The sequence below is a fragment of the Hypomesus nipponensis genome, chromosome 20 (genome assembly GCF_054491055.1).
Source record: "Hypomesus nipponensis isolate SF chromosome 20, ASM5449105v1, whole genome shotgun sequence".
Lineage (NCBI taxonomy): Eukaryota > Metazoa > Chordata > Actinopteri > Osmeriformes > Osmeridae > Hypomesus > Hypomesus nipponensis.
In genome coordinates this window covers 10,634,771-10,654,394 of record NC_140380.1, presented here as the reverse complement: position 1 = coordinate 10,654,394, position 19,624 = coordinate 10,634,771, and the positions used below count along the sequence as shown (strand labels likewise).

Here is a 19,624-nt window from a genome sequence, read left to right as displayed (position 1 = left end):
TTTGTCCTGTTTGTGCAACTGTTAACGGAATTGGAGTATGTTCTGAAGAACAAGTTTCATGCTAGAGTTTTAACAGGGTAGCATCTTACCTTTTGCAGAATGATGTTTCCAGATAATGTTGGGTTCTGGACGACCAACTGCCAAGCACATGAGGGTAACATCGCTGCCTTCATTAACCGTGACGTCTCTCGATATGTTTGTGATCTTAGCAGGTACTAAAGAAAGAGAACACAAAATAACATACATTAATACAGAAAAACGATACATACAGGGTTCCAGTATGTTTGTAGACAAATGAACAAGGTTTCCTTCCCCTTAAAGGTGATGGCACTTCTAATAGCAATGCACATTCAATTCACTTGTTAGGCAGTACATTTATGCATAAATGCTGTATAATTAGGTATTCCACGCTTATAAATCAAATAAACAATCTAGTATCTAGTAATTAATTCATATTCAGCTCATGCAGTATTGGGTAATATCTCAATTTGACATGATCAAGAAAAATTAAACTTCACAATTAAAAGCTCAAACACATTTTGATGTTGTTGTGTCCTGTGTCGTGTACACAAAGCAACTGTAGTCGTTAGTTATTGTATAAGTTATTGTTGTCAATAATGATACTACACATCATGATCATTACGATAGATGAGGAATATAGGCAGGCTCTGCAGATTACACAATGAGTGATTCGCAGCTCTGCATCCCATTGACCTTTGAATCTACTGCTCTAATTAGCATGCATTGCTAATGTCACATTTTGGTAATTTGGGGCATAATGTTCAACCTACTTTTAAATGCCACTGAAGAACTTTCTCCTACCCTCTCATGACGTGCATATACTCAGACATAGTGTTGCTAGACAAGGTTTTTTGTGCTTCTTGTACTGTCTGCTTATTCAATGGGCTTCTACTGTACTGCCCAACTAGAGTCCTAACTAACGACAAGTTATTCTCCAGTAGGGCATAAGCAGTTGGGGTTAAGGATTCTGGCACCACTGATTGCCCCAAACTCGGCAAACCACATTTTTGTAACCTGATTATAAAAAGAGAAAGAAACTTGGACCCCATCTGACCTTTGGCAACCAAGTTTTCTGCCGTACATCTGAGGCAGGGAGAACAGACAGACTAACTGGCTCTGAATAGCGGGCAGCGAGGGCTGGGTTAGCAGGAGGCCCCGGGTGCACATCCTTGTTCTGGGGCTTCCCACAGAGATAAATGAAGCAGCGTCTGTTTGGTACACAGGTGACAGTCCTCTTGCTTGATAATGTTGGTTGCTAGGCGATTGAAACATGGGCCCCTGTACTGGCGAGAACATGTTTCTCTTTTCATGTGAGCGCTGCGTGTGATTAATTGGAGGGAAAAGGATTGAGGTGCTGTAAGTAAAGGGCCGTACAGTAGCCTATATGGATGTTTTCCGGTAGAGCTTTCTGTCTGTGTGGTGTAGAGGTATGTCTGTCCAAAAGGCCTTAAGTTCCTGTATTGTCGAGGAATGACGAGGATAACCGACTATCTAATTACTCACCGGGCGCCCAAGAGATCTTGATCTCTACCCAGAGCTCGGCTTCTCTCCCTGGGATCTCAAATGGCTGCTCTTAATTGAAAGCTAATGTAAATTATTTTTTTTTATTTTTTTTTGCAAAACAACTGGCTTCCATCTATTAACAAGGTGCAGGGTATGACAGAAAATTCTATTCAAATCAAGGTGCAAGTTGTCACCGTCATCTTCCACATGAACTGTAAACAGACCCATCTTCGTGTTTCTCTGGCTTGGTGAGAAAAAAACACAACAATGTTCTCAACCAAAATGTTTTAACTGCATTTAACAACGATCAAATTAGTGACATTTACTTTAATATATTAATTTATATGTTAGTTGGGGATATCATAAAGGCCCGTGCTGATCAAAATGTAATTAAAGAATATTTCAGACCCCAACATAACAGAAGTTACGAGTTGGTTTATATATTGACAGCAAATGCTAATTGTGTTAAAATTACAGTTCTGGGTTTGCTGTACTGTTGTGGTAGTGGCAAGTTAGCTAGTATTAGCAAAATATCTTTTGGGGGATAATGAGAACTACAGGACATCGGTGAGTGGAAAAAAGGGTGTTTCTGTCCATTTTGATCCATTGACATCCAGCCACATCAAAGGCATTGTTCCAGTCAATGTTCTCCAAATCTATTATTGATGTTCAAACTTCTCTCATTACTGATTTAAAAGCTGAACTAAAACATCAAAAGGATCACTTGTCAGTGAGCCTTCCGAACCCACACCTCGTTCTGAAAACATCACAGCACCTCCTTGAGGTCTCAACCAGCATGGAGCTTGTTGTGAATTCTGTGGAGCACCTGAACCACATTCATAGAGCTATTGCATCTCTAAACACTGACCCTGTGAGAAAGGATACAACACAGGGTCTTGAAGGGAAATAGGAAGAAAGAGACAATGAACCTGAGGCCCACGACCTGCTGGCTGCTACGAGGTAACAGGGGGATGTGCTTCCCTTTAAACTGCCAGGATACTCAGTTCAAAGACGACATTTCCCAGGGGCGTACACCCGGAGCCTCTCTGTGTTACGGGGTGCTTTCCAGATGACAATACCTCTATTGAAGTGAAACTTTACTGTTAACTTTGTGTTAAGTGTTATAGTGTCGTCATGGCATAGTGTGCTAAAACACAAATGTGCCTGATTGACTAATTGTCTTTTTGAAATTTGGTGGTTTTGGAATTCAATTAGGTTGTGGAAGAAGACGCTGATGAAGAGGCTAATTTGGGAGGAGGAGGCTCTCATGCGTCGCAACTACTCCCAACACACACACAACCTCCTCCAGACACACACACTACCTCCTCCAGACACACACACTACCTCCTCCAGACACACACACAACCTTTTAACAAAACACACACACACTATTTTGAGAAAATGTACTTGGTATGAAAACCAGATACTTGGCTGAACATGTTAGCGAGTGTCAGCGATAAGACGTTCGCTTGAGCAGCGCTCACTCAGAAAGTTGCCAGTTATTATCAAGTTCCAAAACACCTCAGCCAAGATCCGATTAGGGACCTTTTCTCAAATATTATCTTGTTGAAAGGGGGAGAAAATTGCAATGGGAGCTAAAGAACTGCTTATTACATTTGTGACTGCAGTGTATCCTGTGTGACTAACCCCTCTAACTGCAAACTCTCATTGAGTTGCAAAAAGTACGAAGAATCGTTGAAGATGGATTATGTATATTCCAAGAATAGTTATGTCAAGTTAAGTCAACACAAGATGTGACCTTTGGCCTTGCCAAAAACAACAACATTTTACCACAAGCTTGTCCGAATGTCGCACGACTTTTCACAAGCCCACGGAAGATGTTACCGGAAACCTGGAGGAGGGAAACTAACCATACCTCTAAACGTTCGCACAAGATTAAAATCTCACATGGCCGATAGATTCGTTTTGTGGCCTTTATCGTAATTGCTTAGCTGTTACCTCCAGGGGGTTATGGAGCTAAGTTGTTTGTGTTGTAACTTGCTGAGTGAACATGGTCGTGTATTTGTATGGCAATTGCCACTTCCTCTCCCCTATAATAACATTATTAATGGGGCTTTGTTTATGGCAGAGGAATAAGATGTGGTTTCACTGCTTCTGTTTAAGTGGGTCATTTGACCCACTCACAACGTATTACAGGTAGAGGGGAAAGTGCTAAAAGTTATCACCATTGTATTAGAGAACTGCATATTCCAGCCGCAGTGAGTGGTGAGCTCTGTGCTGGTAATAAAACTGGATGGACATGTTGGAGAATACATCAAGTTTTAACATGTAGGTTCGAACACAAACCAGAATAATGGGTTTTGGACCGTGTGTACAACATCAAGAAGAGCAGATTGACATGAGACATGTTTTCATATAGAACATGTCATTATGTGAATTGGAGAAGCAGGTGAGAAGAATTAGGTCACATCCCCTCAGAGCCCAGCAGGTATGAAATTGTTTCCTGAACAGTCGAGACAGGAAAATAAGTCCCTCTCTAATGTGTTATAGAAGCAAAGCTTATGGGGGTCTACTCTCCAATTTCTATTCTCATAATGTTTCCTGAATATTTCAAATGCCTCATTACTTGCTTCGAGAGAAGGAGAAGAGATTTCCCCTTCACCCAATAATGACTCGCGAAGCTTATTAGACCAATGTGCATTGAATGAGAGGCCAAATCCTACGTTTTTTTTCTTCCCCTCATGGTGAAGAGGGCTCGGGCCTCTAATCTAAAAGCACAGTCACATCAGCGCACTTGAAGAAATCAAAGAGGATAATCCAGTGTTTGGAGTGGTTCATAATTGAATTGAATCACTCTTGCCCTCCGACTCATCACATTGTTTGTGACATTTTTCTTAGGAGAAAGCCATACGTTTCAGAGAGGGCGTCGGAAAGGCAGCCAGAATCGACGGGTTCCCCACGAGATCTAACGCCGCCCTGGTGTGCAGTCGAGTCGGACACCTTCTCTCGCTGATTATTTCTTTTTCCGATTAGTCTGATTGTCAATTAGATTCCCATGACTTTGTCCACACAGGGATTATGTGCATTTCTACGTGTTTTATGTCATTCTTGTACACCTGTGTGGTGTTCCAGGTTTAAATGGCTGGTTGAGATGGGGATGTGTTTATAAGGTACCCTTTCATCAGATGAACACTCTACCTCTCACAGATCCCCACACGCATGTGATGAATAGCTCAATATGTTTCATCTGAGTTTGTTATTCTCCAAATAATCCATACATTCATTTTATATAGGTTTTATGTATTCCTCAAAAGTAGTTGTATGAGCTCAAGTTAATAAGGCCTGCAGGCCATAAACATCAAAATAGAAGTTCAAAACTTGTAATTTGCACAAGACCTTAAGTCTGCAAAAATATCAAACACAGCATTAGATGACAACTGATCTATATTTATTTATTTACAGTCAGCTATAAGGGGGCGGGAGGGAGGAGGGAGCCCGGAATTAATGAACATGAAAGTGCCACAACAGGAGGGTTAATATGGGTAGCATCAGGCCACGCTGGGCTTCCTGTGGCCCGGGCCAAGCCTGTTCGCTGTCGACATCAACACCCCGAGACGACTAACTGATTAGTGAAGTCCCCTTTCACCTGCTGTACCATGCTGTACCATGCTGTGCTGTGCTGTGCTGTACCATACTGTGCTGTGCTGTGCTGTACCATACTGTGCTGTGCTGTACCATGCTGTGCTGTGCCATGCTGTGCTGTGCCATGCTGTGCTGTGCTGTACCATGCTGTGCTGTACCATACTGTGCTGTGCTGTACCATACTGTGCTGTGCTGTACCATGCTGTGCTGTGCTGTGCTGTGCTGTGCTGTGCTGTACCATGCTGTGCTGTGCTGTACCATGCTGTACCATGCTGTGCTGTGCTGTACCATGCTGTGCTGTGCTGTGCTGTACCATGCTGTGCTGTGCTGTACCATGCTGTACCATGCTGTGCTGTGCTGTACCATGCTGTGCTGTGCTGTGCTGTGCTGTGCTTGCAGGCCGTGGTTTTCCTAACGCTAAATGAAACACAGGAGCGTAAATTGTGCGTCACTTAAGACCCAAACTGTGTGAGCGATGTCAAGTTGTAGTGTCTGTTCTGGGAGCTGAAGGCTGTATATCAATAAACTAAGGCTAAGGGTACAAACTGTCAACGGAACTACTATAACACACAACATTTTTGAAAAAGAATACAATGAAATAAAAGAGGAGTTTCTGAAAATTCCTCTCGCCACGTTAAAATATAAAGTGAGGAAAATCGAAGAAAATCTTGAGAGAAAAAATACTGAGGATAATCATGAGAAATATCCATAACACACGTTTCAAACGTATGTCAAATTAACTTGCTTGCGATCGCTAACCCAATCAGATTATCCCGGTTAAGACAGACCCCTTTTGATGATATCTCCTTATAAAAAAAAACTCAAAAATCAGTTTGTGACCTATTTTCAAGGAACAAAAAAATCTTCCAATTCAATTTACAGATAGACCCACATATCTTGGTGCAATCATCAGATGTGGGACCCTGTTTTGAACCCATGAGCAACACTCCCCTCTCCCCCAATTGGATCTTGGTGAACATATGGCCAGGCGGCCAAACTTCTGGCATCCCAGGATACCCGGGCCGCAAACTCCATCCCCCTTCCTTCTCTCCTCTCACATCTGAGTAACTGTCTGCAATGGTGTGATAGCAGTGTTTCCCCCTGATAGCTCGCAGGGTTATTCATAGCCAAACCACACCAGGACAGCCTTTGCTTGCAATCTCACAACAACACAAGAAGTCTAATTTTCTATTAACTCGAAGCTTGGATTGAAAATCAACACCCAACAGCCAAATTGGCTGCCCGTGTCAGTACAATACATGTTCGTATGAATACTGAGGGGTAGGAAAGTTGGAATCTAACCAGTTTACACAGCATGGGCTTGTAATTGCACAATAAATGAAATAAATCAAATTAGGAATATGTGTTGATCTAAAAACCATGGCATTATAACCAATTACCATCATTTAATTTTAATAATCCCTATTCATTATCCATAACAAATGTAACAATATTTGAAGGGATAATTGAAGATGTAGCAGGATATTTCTTTCCATAGCAGAATGTGCACATTATCTGCTCTGTCACTTGCTATTGGTCTCTCCCTCCTCTGAATTGATATGTGGAACTCGATCCCAACGGTGCTAGAAAATAAGCATTTTAGCATCCAAGTCGCAACAAAAAGTTGGGCCAACAACTTCTGCTCAACAACCCCTGAAAATTATTATTTCAAGCCAAACATTGCCACAGGGCCCAAGAGCTGCCAAGCTGGTTGATACAATAGCATATCAATAGGAATTTGTAAAGACTACAAACGTTACGTTTGAGTGCTTTCCCATACTTGTCTATGCTCTGGACATACAGAATTGTCAGACCATCCATCGTGTGGGATTCAGAACACATTTAATTTCCTAGCGGTGGTCTAGCTGACACACTGAATTCAAAAACAAACAGGCGACCACATCCCAGTCTTAACAGCCGAATGTAGAAAATCCTTCCCACTTCAGCAGGCTACCTTCCTGAGCAACAGACAGCTCTTGGTACGGTATCTTGAACTGCAGTTGTTTCAAGTCAAGACTCAGTAGTGACACCACAGCAGCAGGTGCCCAGGATTCCAGTGGGGATATGTGGACAAGGTCACCGGGCTGATTGATGCTTGCCTCTGGAGTCCTTCTCTGTGTGCAAGTTAACATGGATCTCCATTTCTGCAGCAGTCCAGAGGTGAATGGCTGGAGGGTGCAAAAGGGACCAACAGACCCCCACAGACTTCCTGATCTTTCTTGCCATAAAGGTAGGTTCCATTGGCAGGGTACTGAATCCATTCTCTAACAACCTCAGGGCAATTTCGGGAGAACTGGAATGTGTGCCACTTCCAACTCGAAGCAGAGTGCACTCCAGCCAGATACATATCTAGTCAACTAAGAGAGATGCAACTTCAGTGTGGGAGATAATGGCTTCCTGCTTGGAAAAGGACATTCTGAACTATAACTAGGCTACCTATTTACTTGAGAAGTATACAGCTATATCATATACATCTAAAGAATTTACAACACTCATAAAGATAAGAATGATTATTATGATAATGTGGTAATGTAATGAAAGGAACATACAGGACAGAATTATAATGGATGTATTTTTCATCGCTTTGCATAATGCTATTCCTAACTTATAATAAGTTTCCTATCAATTTAACAACATCAGATGCGAAGATTGTGATCAATCCTTGTTAGTTGCAGTTTTTGAGAAACAATTAGCATTCAGGTTGAAAAAGACTTGGATAGCATTTACTGGCTCGCCTTCCATTCTGAACAAGCCAGTTGATTTGACAGTTCTGCATACAATCATGTAATCAGTTAAATGTTCTCCATAATTTTGAAGGGTTAGGGTTAGCCCTAACCCTTACACAGTGGAATGAAACCTGAACATGAATTTGGTTGCATTTTGCATTATAATTGGAAAATTGTTAATGAAATAAATACATCCCAGAGAAACGTATTTTTACATTTGTAAATATAAAATATTCTTTATCTTATTGTAAGTAAGTGTAAGGGAAACCTTGCCTCTATGTCTTGCCTTGGTATAAATACACATTTCAGCGTCCTGTCTGGTTCTCCTACAAAGTCAATGTAATTCTTTGTCCTCTACATAATAACCTCAATAGTCAATATTTCAAATGTATCAATTTTTTCATGCACACTGGTTTCCGCATAGATATGCTTAGCGGTTGGAGTCATCCACAACTAAAATAGACCCAAGAGTTATCAAATGACATCTCAGGTTCTCCAGGAAAAAGCGGACAAGATAGCTGGTGAGAACACAATTCACAGGAGTTCACCAAAGACATGTCTTGACATACTTTCTTTCAACTCAGTCTGGTGCACTGTACGTACACATTATTTGATACAAAACAAAACGTTGTATTATTGCTGCTCCTAACCAATTCCATCAGGAAGGCAAAAATAGAAGAAAAAAAAGAAAACTGTGCCATCGTGAACAAGTAACAAAAATACCCCCAAACCTTTCATATCCAAGGATTTCATGGCCAAACATAGCATGAAATATTTAAGCCGGCATTGCTTGAGTGCTGGAGATCCAGTTGATGTGAAATCAGGAGTCATATATCGGGTGAGTTTCTTAGACAGTCAGGAGAACTGCTTCTTCAGCTCTATGGGCACCAGCGTAGCTGGCAAGTGCCATCATGTCCATGACCAAAGTTTGCTTCGTATTTTGTGGGGATGGATACAGGCTTAGTGAGAAGAGTATTTGACTACAGATGAAGAGATCGAAGGTTCAGATTGCCACTATGTATGTCTCTTTGTATACAAATGTCTGCTAAATATTATTTTATAGAAAAAATGAAAAAAGACAGGTACATAATGTGTTATGTACACGTGTTTTTTCTTCTGTATTTATGGCAGACACTATTTGGTCGTCCGATAAAGAGCTGGAATATGTTTAATACGTTTATTCACAACAATTCTACAAAGAATCATTAAGCTGCAGATATCCCTATTGATAATGTGTTTGTAAATAACTTAAAACATTCATTTGTCTTACGCTCATAGAGTTTTAATTTAATTGTTACCTAAGCTCAAACTAATTAGTGTACCTTATCTTGTAAGAATAACTAACCAGGCTGTGTTTGTATTATGCAGTATTTGTTCACTGTAATTAGTGTCAGGACTTCGAAACAATAAGGTTAATGAACAGCTGATAAACTTGTTTTATTGACAAGTGCTTCCATTCACCTCAAACCATAGAAATCCTTCCATAAAATCAACAGTTATTTACAATCCAAAAGGGTAGTCTTTCTTCCCAAAGATTTGTTAACCTCCCCCTCCCAACCTCAGCGTCAGAGGCTTTGTAAAGGCACAATAAAAACCAGTAAATTACTCAGAATTACTTAACTTAGCTCAATTTCTAATTATATCTCAACTCTAAGTGTTCACAAGGGTCGGACCCCAAAATACATCTAGAGGGCAATGGTGTTAATTGTTTTTGGAAACTTAGCATGAAAGAAAATTGATTCCACTGTAAATGATAACAAGTTCTGGTATCGACAGCTGATTTAGCAAGCTCTTTCACTTACAATGATCCAAGGTATTTTGCAGAGCGCTCTGTCCTGAATCAATATCTATCAACCATCTGAAATTAAACCAAGATTAAATCCTAATTTCATCACCACGAGTCACGTTCAGCAAGTTTCATTTAATTACAACATTCCGATGTGGGAACGTAAACGAGTTTGCTCATGTCTCTGTCAGCTGAACAGAGACTCAGACACTGACTGGGTTCAAACAAACACAATCACAGAAATCCAGAGTCTGTAAACGCAACAAATTTAGCCCCTTAACGAGACAGACATACAATTCAAGACCCAAAAGCTTAATCGGACACCTTCTGAAGGCAAAACTACAAAGTAATCTTACCTTGGACGATCAGGTGAACTTTGGAGGATTTGGGTTTCTTGTTAGTGAGAACCGAACAGGCGTAAGGGCCCTCGTCGTGAACGTTGACGTTCAGGATCTGGATGCTGTACTCGGTGACAGCCGTGTTCTCCATGAGCACTACCCGGGGGTCCAGAGACCACTTCTCTCTCCCGGCAAACAGAATCGTAGTGCGGTTCAGCCAAGCCACACGAGATACCTTGCTGTCGACAGTACATCTGTGGGGAGGGGGGGGGGGACAACAAGGAAAATGTTAAGACACTGATTTCATAATTTGCATTTCCATTTCCACAACCATGACATAAATGTTCATTCGATTTAAGATCTGAGTGATCAAGCCTTGTTTTTACAGATAAAGTTTCAGACAAAAACGCAAGTAACTCTTGAGAAACAGTAAAATAGCTGTTATTTCTTGTGAGTGTCTGAGTGGTACCATGCTGCTTGAAATTGCAGCAGGTGCCTTCAAGCCATCTTTGTCAGCAAAAGGGTCGCATGTTGTTTTTTTCTACTGCCATGTGGCAAATGCAGTAGTCAGACCCAATGTGAGTTTGACAGAACATTTCTCGTTTGATTGCAAATGGTTGGACACAGGACAAAAGTCAAATCAAAGTATGGGTTTTAACTTATATACTGTTGTTCCTTGCTTTGTACAGGATACAGCAGTGTGCATGTAAAGAAAAGAAAGAAATATGTTTTTTATGAATTTATGACATTTTGCTCACTTCACAGTTCATGGTAATTATGTCTTTGTATTGATCCGATGGGGAAAGAAAGGGGGAGGGGGGGAGGGGGGGAGTGGTGGAAGAGAGTAGGGGGGTGTAAATATGTTCTTAGAACACATTTTATGGTTTATCATAAATCTGTGTCCGTTTTTAGTAACATCATTTCATACAATCTGCATACAGTTTGTGGACCACACAAACACGGCCGTTTTGTGAATGGACAGACCAAGCACAGAACACTGCTTTAAATGTCAGCACCTGTGACAATTGCCAACTACAATTGGACATCCACATTTGCATATCCTTCCTATTATCCAGTGGCAAGGCCATTTGGCAATCCTGTTACACAAGTTAAAAAATACAAATAAATAAGACACAGCCTATTCTGTGTTCCTCTGTGGGCCAGGAGCCAGGTAACAAACATGTCATTTGTATTCAGGCCAGAACATTGCATGCTAACCTCCATCCTAACCTTTAATCCAATGGACTTCAGTGAAGGAATATTATAAAACTCATAATAAGCCTTCCATTGGCTCTGCATACCAAGCAGAGCCTCACACGAGCGAGTCAGTAGCTTTAATATAGTTGAACAGTGCTCTCTATCAGATAATGCCACTGGAACTACCAAGACTAGAGAAACGTCTGACATGACACGCTCCTTGGACAATGCTGTAATTCTCAGGTTTATCGTGGATTATTTTATTTTTAAACAATGTTTGTATCTCTAAAGACAACATATACTTTTTTGTACAGTCCTTTTTACAAGCAATGTCACAAAGTACGTCACATTCGCCCATAGAACTGAAATCAATGTTTTTGCTTGGTGGCCGTAAACTTTGTAATCCGTTATTATACTAGTTGAGAGGATGCTGATACACTGAGCAGTTAAAATACCACAAAAGATTATATCTACTTACAGCCTGTACACCTCTTTGAACTATCATTTATTTGAAAACAGTAGTAGTCAGCCAACATTAGAACTGATCTAAGTAACAAAACATTACAAACTGCTATGAAATATTTGCTCTTTCATAGTCAAAGCAAATAATCATCTAAATCCTTGAAGCTGTGCAAATCATTTACATGCCTTCTTGCATTTGTGCTAAATCTAAATTGCCTCATCAGAAATTCCTCTGTGTCACTTGGGAGCTTGTAGGTGAGAGTGTTATGAATATTACTATTCTCTGAAAATGAGGCCAAAATCATGTTACAGTACTTATAATTGTAATGAATTATTCATTGAGTATTCCTCTATTCACAACTAAGGTCAAAGGTATTGAATGTGTATACACAATCCCTGAATGTTACTGTGTTATATCAGATAATGATAGCAAGCACATGATAACCAATGAATCGCTTGCAATCTGTGTGGAGGATCGCATGTGGTAGCGGCAGATAGCTCTCAGCAAACTGTCAGTTTGACATTGTTCACCTCGTTCAATCAGGATAAAAAATAAACAAAAAAATAAATAAACATTCAACGCTTTTAACAGGTTTGTGTGAAAACAAGCGAAAACAAACAAAAACATGGACGTGTCGAGTATTTAAAGTATTTTAAGTTAAATTGAGTGTGATGGACAATAAAACCATCCACAATGTGATTTAATGCTGCAGCAAATCTGAATATAAGCTTGTTTTATTCAGTATAGGTCAGGTATGATACGCAGTAGAGGTTCCTTGTCAGGACATGGTGATGCCGCTCTAGGAACACAGACAAGGCATCTATAACCCTGAGTTCAAACCAAATGATTACACTGTACTTATCCAATCCAATGAAATTGTGACGGTCAAAGTTTGTGACTGATCAGTCAGTGTGGTATTGTAACTCAGAGCAAGTATTCCGTTGTCACAGACTCGACTAATGTAATGCAGGTTTGGAATCTGTTCCTAGTCCAACATGAGAGGAGTATTGTAAACTATTTTTCACCCGTGAGCATCTCCATGTTGAAACACGCAACACTACGCCACTACTAAGTATATGGGTTAACGATACAGTCAAACCTAACAACTGTAAGTATTATCACACAAACGCGATTTCATCTGAACTTCACACGCGGCGTTTCTAATGACATGCAACCGTGTCGGTTTGGGAAATGGGTTTCCTACATTGTCCAGGCTGCAGCGCTTCGAGCTAAGCCTCCGAGTTCTGCTCCTCCATCCCTCCCTAATGACTGGGTGCTCGCACACCCATAAATCCTTTTAACTGAAGCGGACAACCACCGGGTTTTTAGAAGGCCCTATCAATTCTGGATCCAAAGACCTCCATCAAAAATATTCTGCCTGCTCAAGCATGCTCTACCTCCATGTGCCCCTCGATGATAAGTTCTCCTTACGAGGAGGTCTGAACTGTTAAATTCAAACACCAGACTGGAAACAGATACCACAAGACCGAAGCATATACTACCTGGCCTAACATGTTCAACAAACACTCGCAAACTCACGCAATCTGGATCAACGATCGTAAGGCTAATAATTTGTGTGGAATGAGTTGATAAAATGGCTGAAATTATGTTTGGGATTTCAACAGACTGACAAGCAGGAGCTATATCAACATAACAGTATGTGATGTTACATACAGTATGTGATGAGAACAGTATATCTCAGGGCCACATAACATTGGCATAGTGTAACTCCAAAATCGAAGAAAAACTGTCATTTCTAATGTGAAACATCCTTTTATTGTGCGATGAAGTGTTCCTGAAATTGCAAAGCTATAACATTTGTACATAAGGAGTAGGTGATTTTCCTGATTACCTTGCCTTTACGCATACATATACACTATATGCACTGTGTATACATGAAGTTTAAAGTGGAGAAAGTATTTTATGTTAATTCCGCACCATATTAACATTCACCTCAGCAGATAGGCTAGATGAAGCCCCCCAAAATACACTTTAAGGATCACTGTCGTGTTCACACACTAACCCCATCTCTGTCACTATGATTCTATTCCAGTATGTGACAAAATAAACTGTTTACTCTAGGATTTCAAGCTGTAATTGAATGCTTCTCTCTCTCCAACAGTATTATTCCGTCCGGAGTGAATTGGCAACTAGATGTGACAGTAGCATCAATTTATGTTCATTTGGTTTATAACAGGCACTATAGAGTCTGATGTAGTAAAATGCAAAGGCTGATTTGTCTGTCGTCAAAATGTCATTTCCCTAGTGTCAGTTATGTATCCGCTTTCCATGGTCTTCTTCATTTAAACTTTCCAAACTGATTGACTCCCACCTGCTTCACTGGTTAATGGCACTACAGGGAAATCTACACCGTTGAACATTGTTCATGGACAAGTGCAAATCCAATTGTTTGATGTCTTGGAAGAGAGAAAAAGATGCAAAAAGTAATCTGTAATAGCATATGTGACAAAGTTAGTCTGAAAACGATGTCTCACAAATACGTCTAAAAAGGAAACTTTGTCCTCTGAGATCTCTTGAATGACCGTTGGACATTTGTCCCACGGTGCTGCACACACAACAGTATTGCTACGGTGTCATAATCACGGATAATCAGTCATAACACAGTAAAACAAAGTAAAATCACATGTCACTTGGCACCTGGTAAAGTTAAAGGAGTTAAGTTATTTTATGTGTGCACGGTACCTTCACTCATACAGCAAGAAGATTCCAATGCCTGTGATAAACCTTGTATCACTAGTCTACAAGACCTTACTTTCTAATTCTATGAGTGTCACCTTGTTAATAATTGCAGAAGCACTTCTCTAAGATATGAAAACTAGGTCAACAAGTACCAAGCAGAGGACCTGGTGATTGCAGATCACTGTTGGTATCCGTGAACCAAGGTTAAAGAAAGAGATAAATCACAAGGCTTCTGGTTGGAGGTGAATTGATGACTGCCATTACATTTCAGCAGCAGTGTATGGGAGCAACTTTGTTGAGCCGATTACATCGGAGACATGTGAATGATCTCCCCTTACCCGGAGAGACAAATATGATAGATCCATGAGAAGAGAAGGCCTCAGGCCAAAATTCAATCATGAGTAATATTTCTGTGGCTTCTCTGTGATAGGTTTCTGTTCGAAATGTTGTCATGTGTCATCAACATCCCCAAACCTCGACTTCCAGTCACGCTGCTCCCGTGTCTACGAATTATAATACCTTTCCTGTGTAAATACAAATCTTTTTGATAATCGCAACTGGTAATATTGTAAACTTGGAGCCAGTTGTTCCCAGTGTTGACTCTGAATTGTGTTTTCAGGAAGTTCACTTGTGACGTTGAGGTCCGTGCGCTTACTGACGTGACTGAGAGTGATCGAGTTCCAGTCCCACAGGAAATAGGCACAGCAAGCTTATAACGCTGCCAGACAAGCATAATCAGGTTAAATTAAAGACCAGTTTGCTAACAAAAGCCTTCGATTCTGTTTAAAATAATTAGTAATTGTCAATATGGCTAATTAGCAACTCTGTCTTTTGCAATATTGTCTGTACTGAGGAAAAGACCAGAGCTGCTTCCAAGATCAATGACGACCTTACATTTGGTTATAAGTCTGAACTGTGATCATGCAGTGTGGCTGCTATCAATAGCTTATTTTGAGCATCTGTTAGGTACCAGCTTGAGTGGCTATGGATTTGCATTGTGTTTGTTGTCCTTGGTTGAAACCGCAATGTTTGGGTGCGATTTAAGTCTTTGCCTGGCAAGTGAAAAAGTCACGGAAATGACGACTGTAAGGTCATTCGGTAATTTCTTTCGAGACACGCACACAAATAGATAGATTATAAACCTGATCAAATGCAATTCCCCACTGAGCATGCAATTTCTAACACTAGCGAATATATTTGAAGATCTCGTAGCTTGTCTTGCAGTCTGCTGTCAGACTGCCCACAAAACGTAACATAAACATTTTTTTTTCTCTCTTTCTAAAATAATCTAAAGTGAAACAGGCATATTTAACTGTATCCTGGCCCTTCTGTAACTCACTGTCATAACATTCAGTAGTCGCAGTTGAGGATTACACACCACACAACTGTCTTGCCTTCAACACCTTACATGCTAAACATATCTATGTGTCATGTCAGCAGCAATATCATTTATTATTCAAAAAATCTGCATTCATTATGAACCCAACACAATCTTTTAGTTTTGTGTCAGTTAGACGTGGGGACAGTTGTTAGGGTGCTAAGTTTAGTCTTTATGCTTGTCATGACTGTTGATGCCTAGGGGACTTGACAAGGGTCAAGAATCGGAGGCACAGTAAGAGAAGTGAATAAAAATAAACAAAAGTGAGGGAGCTAATACTTGAAGAACAATGGTCGTTTTTCCCCTCTTTCCTCCCCAGACTGTTTTTATTCACACAGCCTGAAATTTACTAATTTACTACAAGAAGTTTCTCGTCTCTGGAGGAGGTTTTCATTCTCCTATCTCTGTTTCTTTCTATAGATTGCTATCCATCTTTCTGAATATTAGAAAACAAAACCGTTTTAAAGGATGACCTTTGAGTAGGAAAACCGGGCAAGGCATTGTCTTCCATTAGTGGTCTGCTCCAAAACACAATGGTGCCCCGTTGCAATATTAAACAGTGAGCTCATGCCATGCATTACTGTCCTAGTGTAACGGCCCCCTCAAGGTGAAGAGCTAGATTGTTTAGCTTGCTGGGTTTGGCAACAGAGAGTGCAAACAACAACACGATCGTGCCCATCTTCAACGGGGCCTATGTGTTAGGGAATGTGAACTTGCATTTACAGAGGAAATGAATAAAAGGAAGAAGAAAATCAGGATGCAACCAGGCAGGGAGGAGAGAGAGACAGGCAGGGAGGAGAGAGAGACAGGCAGGGAGGAGAGAGAGACAGGGAGGAGAGAGACAGGCAGGGAGGAGAGAGAGACAGGGAGGAGAGAGACAGACAGGGGGAGAGAGAGACAGGGAGGAGAGAGACAACTCTTGAGATGACCAAACGACACCACTCCAAGTGAAACCACAGTTTTTCTAAATGTAGCTTAGAGAGATTTTGTCGTTTGCCGTCGTGGGAGGGCCCTGCTGAGTGGGGTTGTATCGTTCCGACTGTGTAGGAAACACACTCAAATGCCTTTTTTATGTTCTTTGAATAATCCCTATTACAGAGGATTATCCCTATTATTACAGTTGATTGCACTATCCCAGCCTTTGAGTCTTATATGTGCTTCAATGCACACTGGAGAACGAAAGTGAGGTTTAAAGGCAACAGGCATCTAAATGAATAAGGAGCTCTAATGATAAGACACTCATTCATGCATTCAATTCAATATTCTGCATTTAACTTCAGGAAATACAATCTAAGGTACACTCGAGAGGAATTTCTGTACCTCCGAAAAGCAAAACCATAATTTATTTTCGACTTAACCTTATTGGGTGGTTATGGACTTTCGACAGACAATTTTTCTTATAAATATTACCTTTCAATCTTACTTAAAATCTTAAAACAGTGACACTGCCAGAGACAGCTTGTGAGTTATTTTCAATAAGCTTGAGTTGTAGACAGGGGCTACTTTTTATTGTTGTTTTGGATGATAACATTTAGATGAGAATCTTACGGTTGGTCTAGCAACTGTTAAACACATACAAGTCAGACGTGTATGAAAGCTGCTGAACACAAACTGTTCAGCAAACATAAAAAAAACAAAAAACATTTCTTCACTATCAGTCATCCTGAACGAAGCCTACAGATGAAGCTGAATACTTTTTGCAATAACTAACTGAATGTAGCTGTAATGTACCAAGAAGAAGGTAGCAAACACAGTCCCAGAAGAACTGTTTAGGTCTACACAAATCTCCCCATGACTGCTGTCAATGAATGGGAATTTAATTAACAAATGTCAAAATGATATGGGATGTTTCACAGCTACGATGTTGCCGACAAAACACAGCTGAACATCGTGGAGATGCATGCTGGGAAGAAATGCATTTCCATTGACAGGATTTCTTATTTTCTCTTCCCTGACAAACCAGCTGTAAAGAAGATCATAGCTTTCTGGCTAGCCATCAGCGCTGCCTGTAGATTATTGTTTGTTATCGCCTCAGGGCTTGCATCTGAGTCTTTCTTCTGGTGAACGTCGCAAAGCTGTCCACACCAAAAGACAAAAACACATTTTCGTATGCTGTAGATGCACAAAACCTAATCTTTTATACAGGGACCTGTTCAATGCTGATGATCCAGTTCTACAGTGCATGCGGCATGTCGTCTGTGGTGATTTGTGGTTGTCATTGTGTGTAATTCACCGTTGTGTGACCAAATTTGGTGTTGCCTTTCTACACTATGAAGAATCTTATACAACTACTAATATGATAAAGTACAACGGGCAAAGATGTATGTTGGTTTTTCATATCGGTTGATTTAAATCTGAAGCTTCTTCCTTCAAACTCCTATAGACACAAGTGTCACACAGTGTTAGACCAATTATTAGACATACAGTATAGAAACACAAAGTGCACTGCACTTTGACCAAAATGGAAACTTTCACTAACCTTCACCTTACTGGATGAGTAACGAACATGATAAATACAAGCCCACCATGGTGATAAAACAATACATGAATTGTATATCTAAAATATATTCACTAGTTGAACTAGACACTGAGCTAACAGCTTTCAATGGCACAGGGCTTAAGTTCACCATTATGTTTTCTCGGGCAGGTGAGTGGAACCAGATGGCTTTCACGGGCTGCGCATGCATATTCATGAAGACATTTTCCTCAGAGCACAAATGTATTAGTTAGACTTATTAGTTGGCTCAGGTGTGAGGGAGGAGCTGCAAATTATTGCTAACGTTTTCTAACTAAATCTTAAAACCATGATATAAAACGACAAACAATGGATAATGAAAACCCAAAAGAGGAAGTGTGAATGTGAGTGGCGCGCAGATGGACTGGAATGTACGTCTTGTGGTGTTGATGAATGTGTGGAGAGACTCACAGGTCTCTCTCACGTTCAACCCACACAACCTGCCCACAAACCTGCAGAACACGAGAGAGTGAAACGTGCTACCACTATGTTGTTGCATAGTGTACTGTACTGTACGCGCACCACTGAAATATTAGGTGCTGAGCAGACGTTGTTATGCCTACGGTGTCATACAGCTGGTTTCTGTTTTGATACAGAGGCCTGATGTTGAACGGCGGAGCATCGCCATGCCTCATACACGATTAGCCGTTCTGAAAAGACCTTTTCCACCCTCCATTTCCCTGCTCTCCTTCAGAGAGAGTGACAACTGATTCAGCAACAACCCCCATACCGGGCGCGTCAATGGGGGAAGGCAAAAAATCTGATTGGGAGCAATTATTCTAACCGACTCAACGTGCATTTTCCCCCTATCCTCTTTTATTGTGAAAACCATCAGGCAGTTTCAATTCAATAGTGTTCCATTTATGTCATGTCACAATAAAGTCCCCAGAAGCTCTTAGCCCACACTGATGGCTAACTCGTCAAGAGGATGGTTGACCTGGGAGGAGGGGGAGGGGACGGGGGGGGGGGGGCATTGCCAAACACACAGCCATCAGCCTCCCTGTCAACAAGCAGGAAGGCCAGCCAGCCAATCAATGTGTACGTGGTCACATGACCACCCGATGACTCACCGCAGCTTGGAGTGACAAACCACACCCCAGTGCACCGGGGTTTACCTGGGGAAAACGGAAGCCACGGCAAAGCCGCACAGCAACCCTACGCTAACATGGGAGGAGGGAGAAAGAATCGCACAGCGAGTGTTCCAAAGAAAAGAGCTTGTTTTTGAGGGTGTGTGGAAACGTGCATGTTTACAATCCCAAGCTCATTAAACACTGCTGGTATGCGTGCTAACAAAGGATGCAGTGGAGCGCAGAGAGGATCGTGTGTCTTGGAAGAACCTTGAAATAGCAGTTTGGTGTTGAGTGAAAACTGTACGCTGGATATCCCATGGTCTA

General features: G+C 41.0%; 1 protein-coding gene across 2 annotated transcripts in view; it reads right to left on the bottom strand.

Moving 5' to 3' along the window:
- opcml (opioid binding protein/cell adhesion molecule-like) overlaps positions 1-19,624 on the bottom strand; it is a 119,141-nt gene that overhangs the window by 27,083 nt on the left and 72,434 nt on the right. For both annotated transcript variants that reach the window (XM_084683794.1, XM_084683793.1), the window contains 2 exons: positions 9,996-10,231; positions 90-215 (listed from right to left, as the gene is read on the bottom strand). In XM_084683794.1, the coding sequence (XP_084539920.1) occupies positions 90-215; positions 9,996-10,231 (362 nt within the window). The remainder of the gene's footprint in view (positions 1-89; positions 216-9,995; positions 10,232-19,624) is intronic.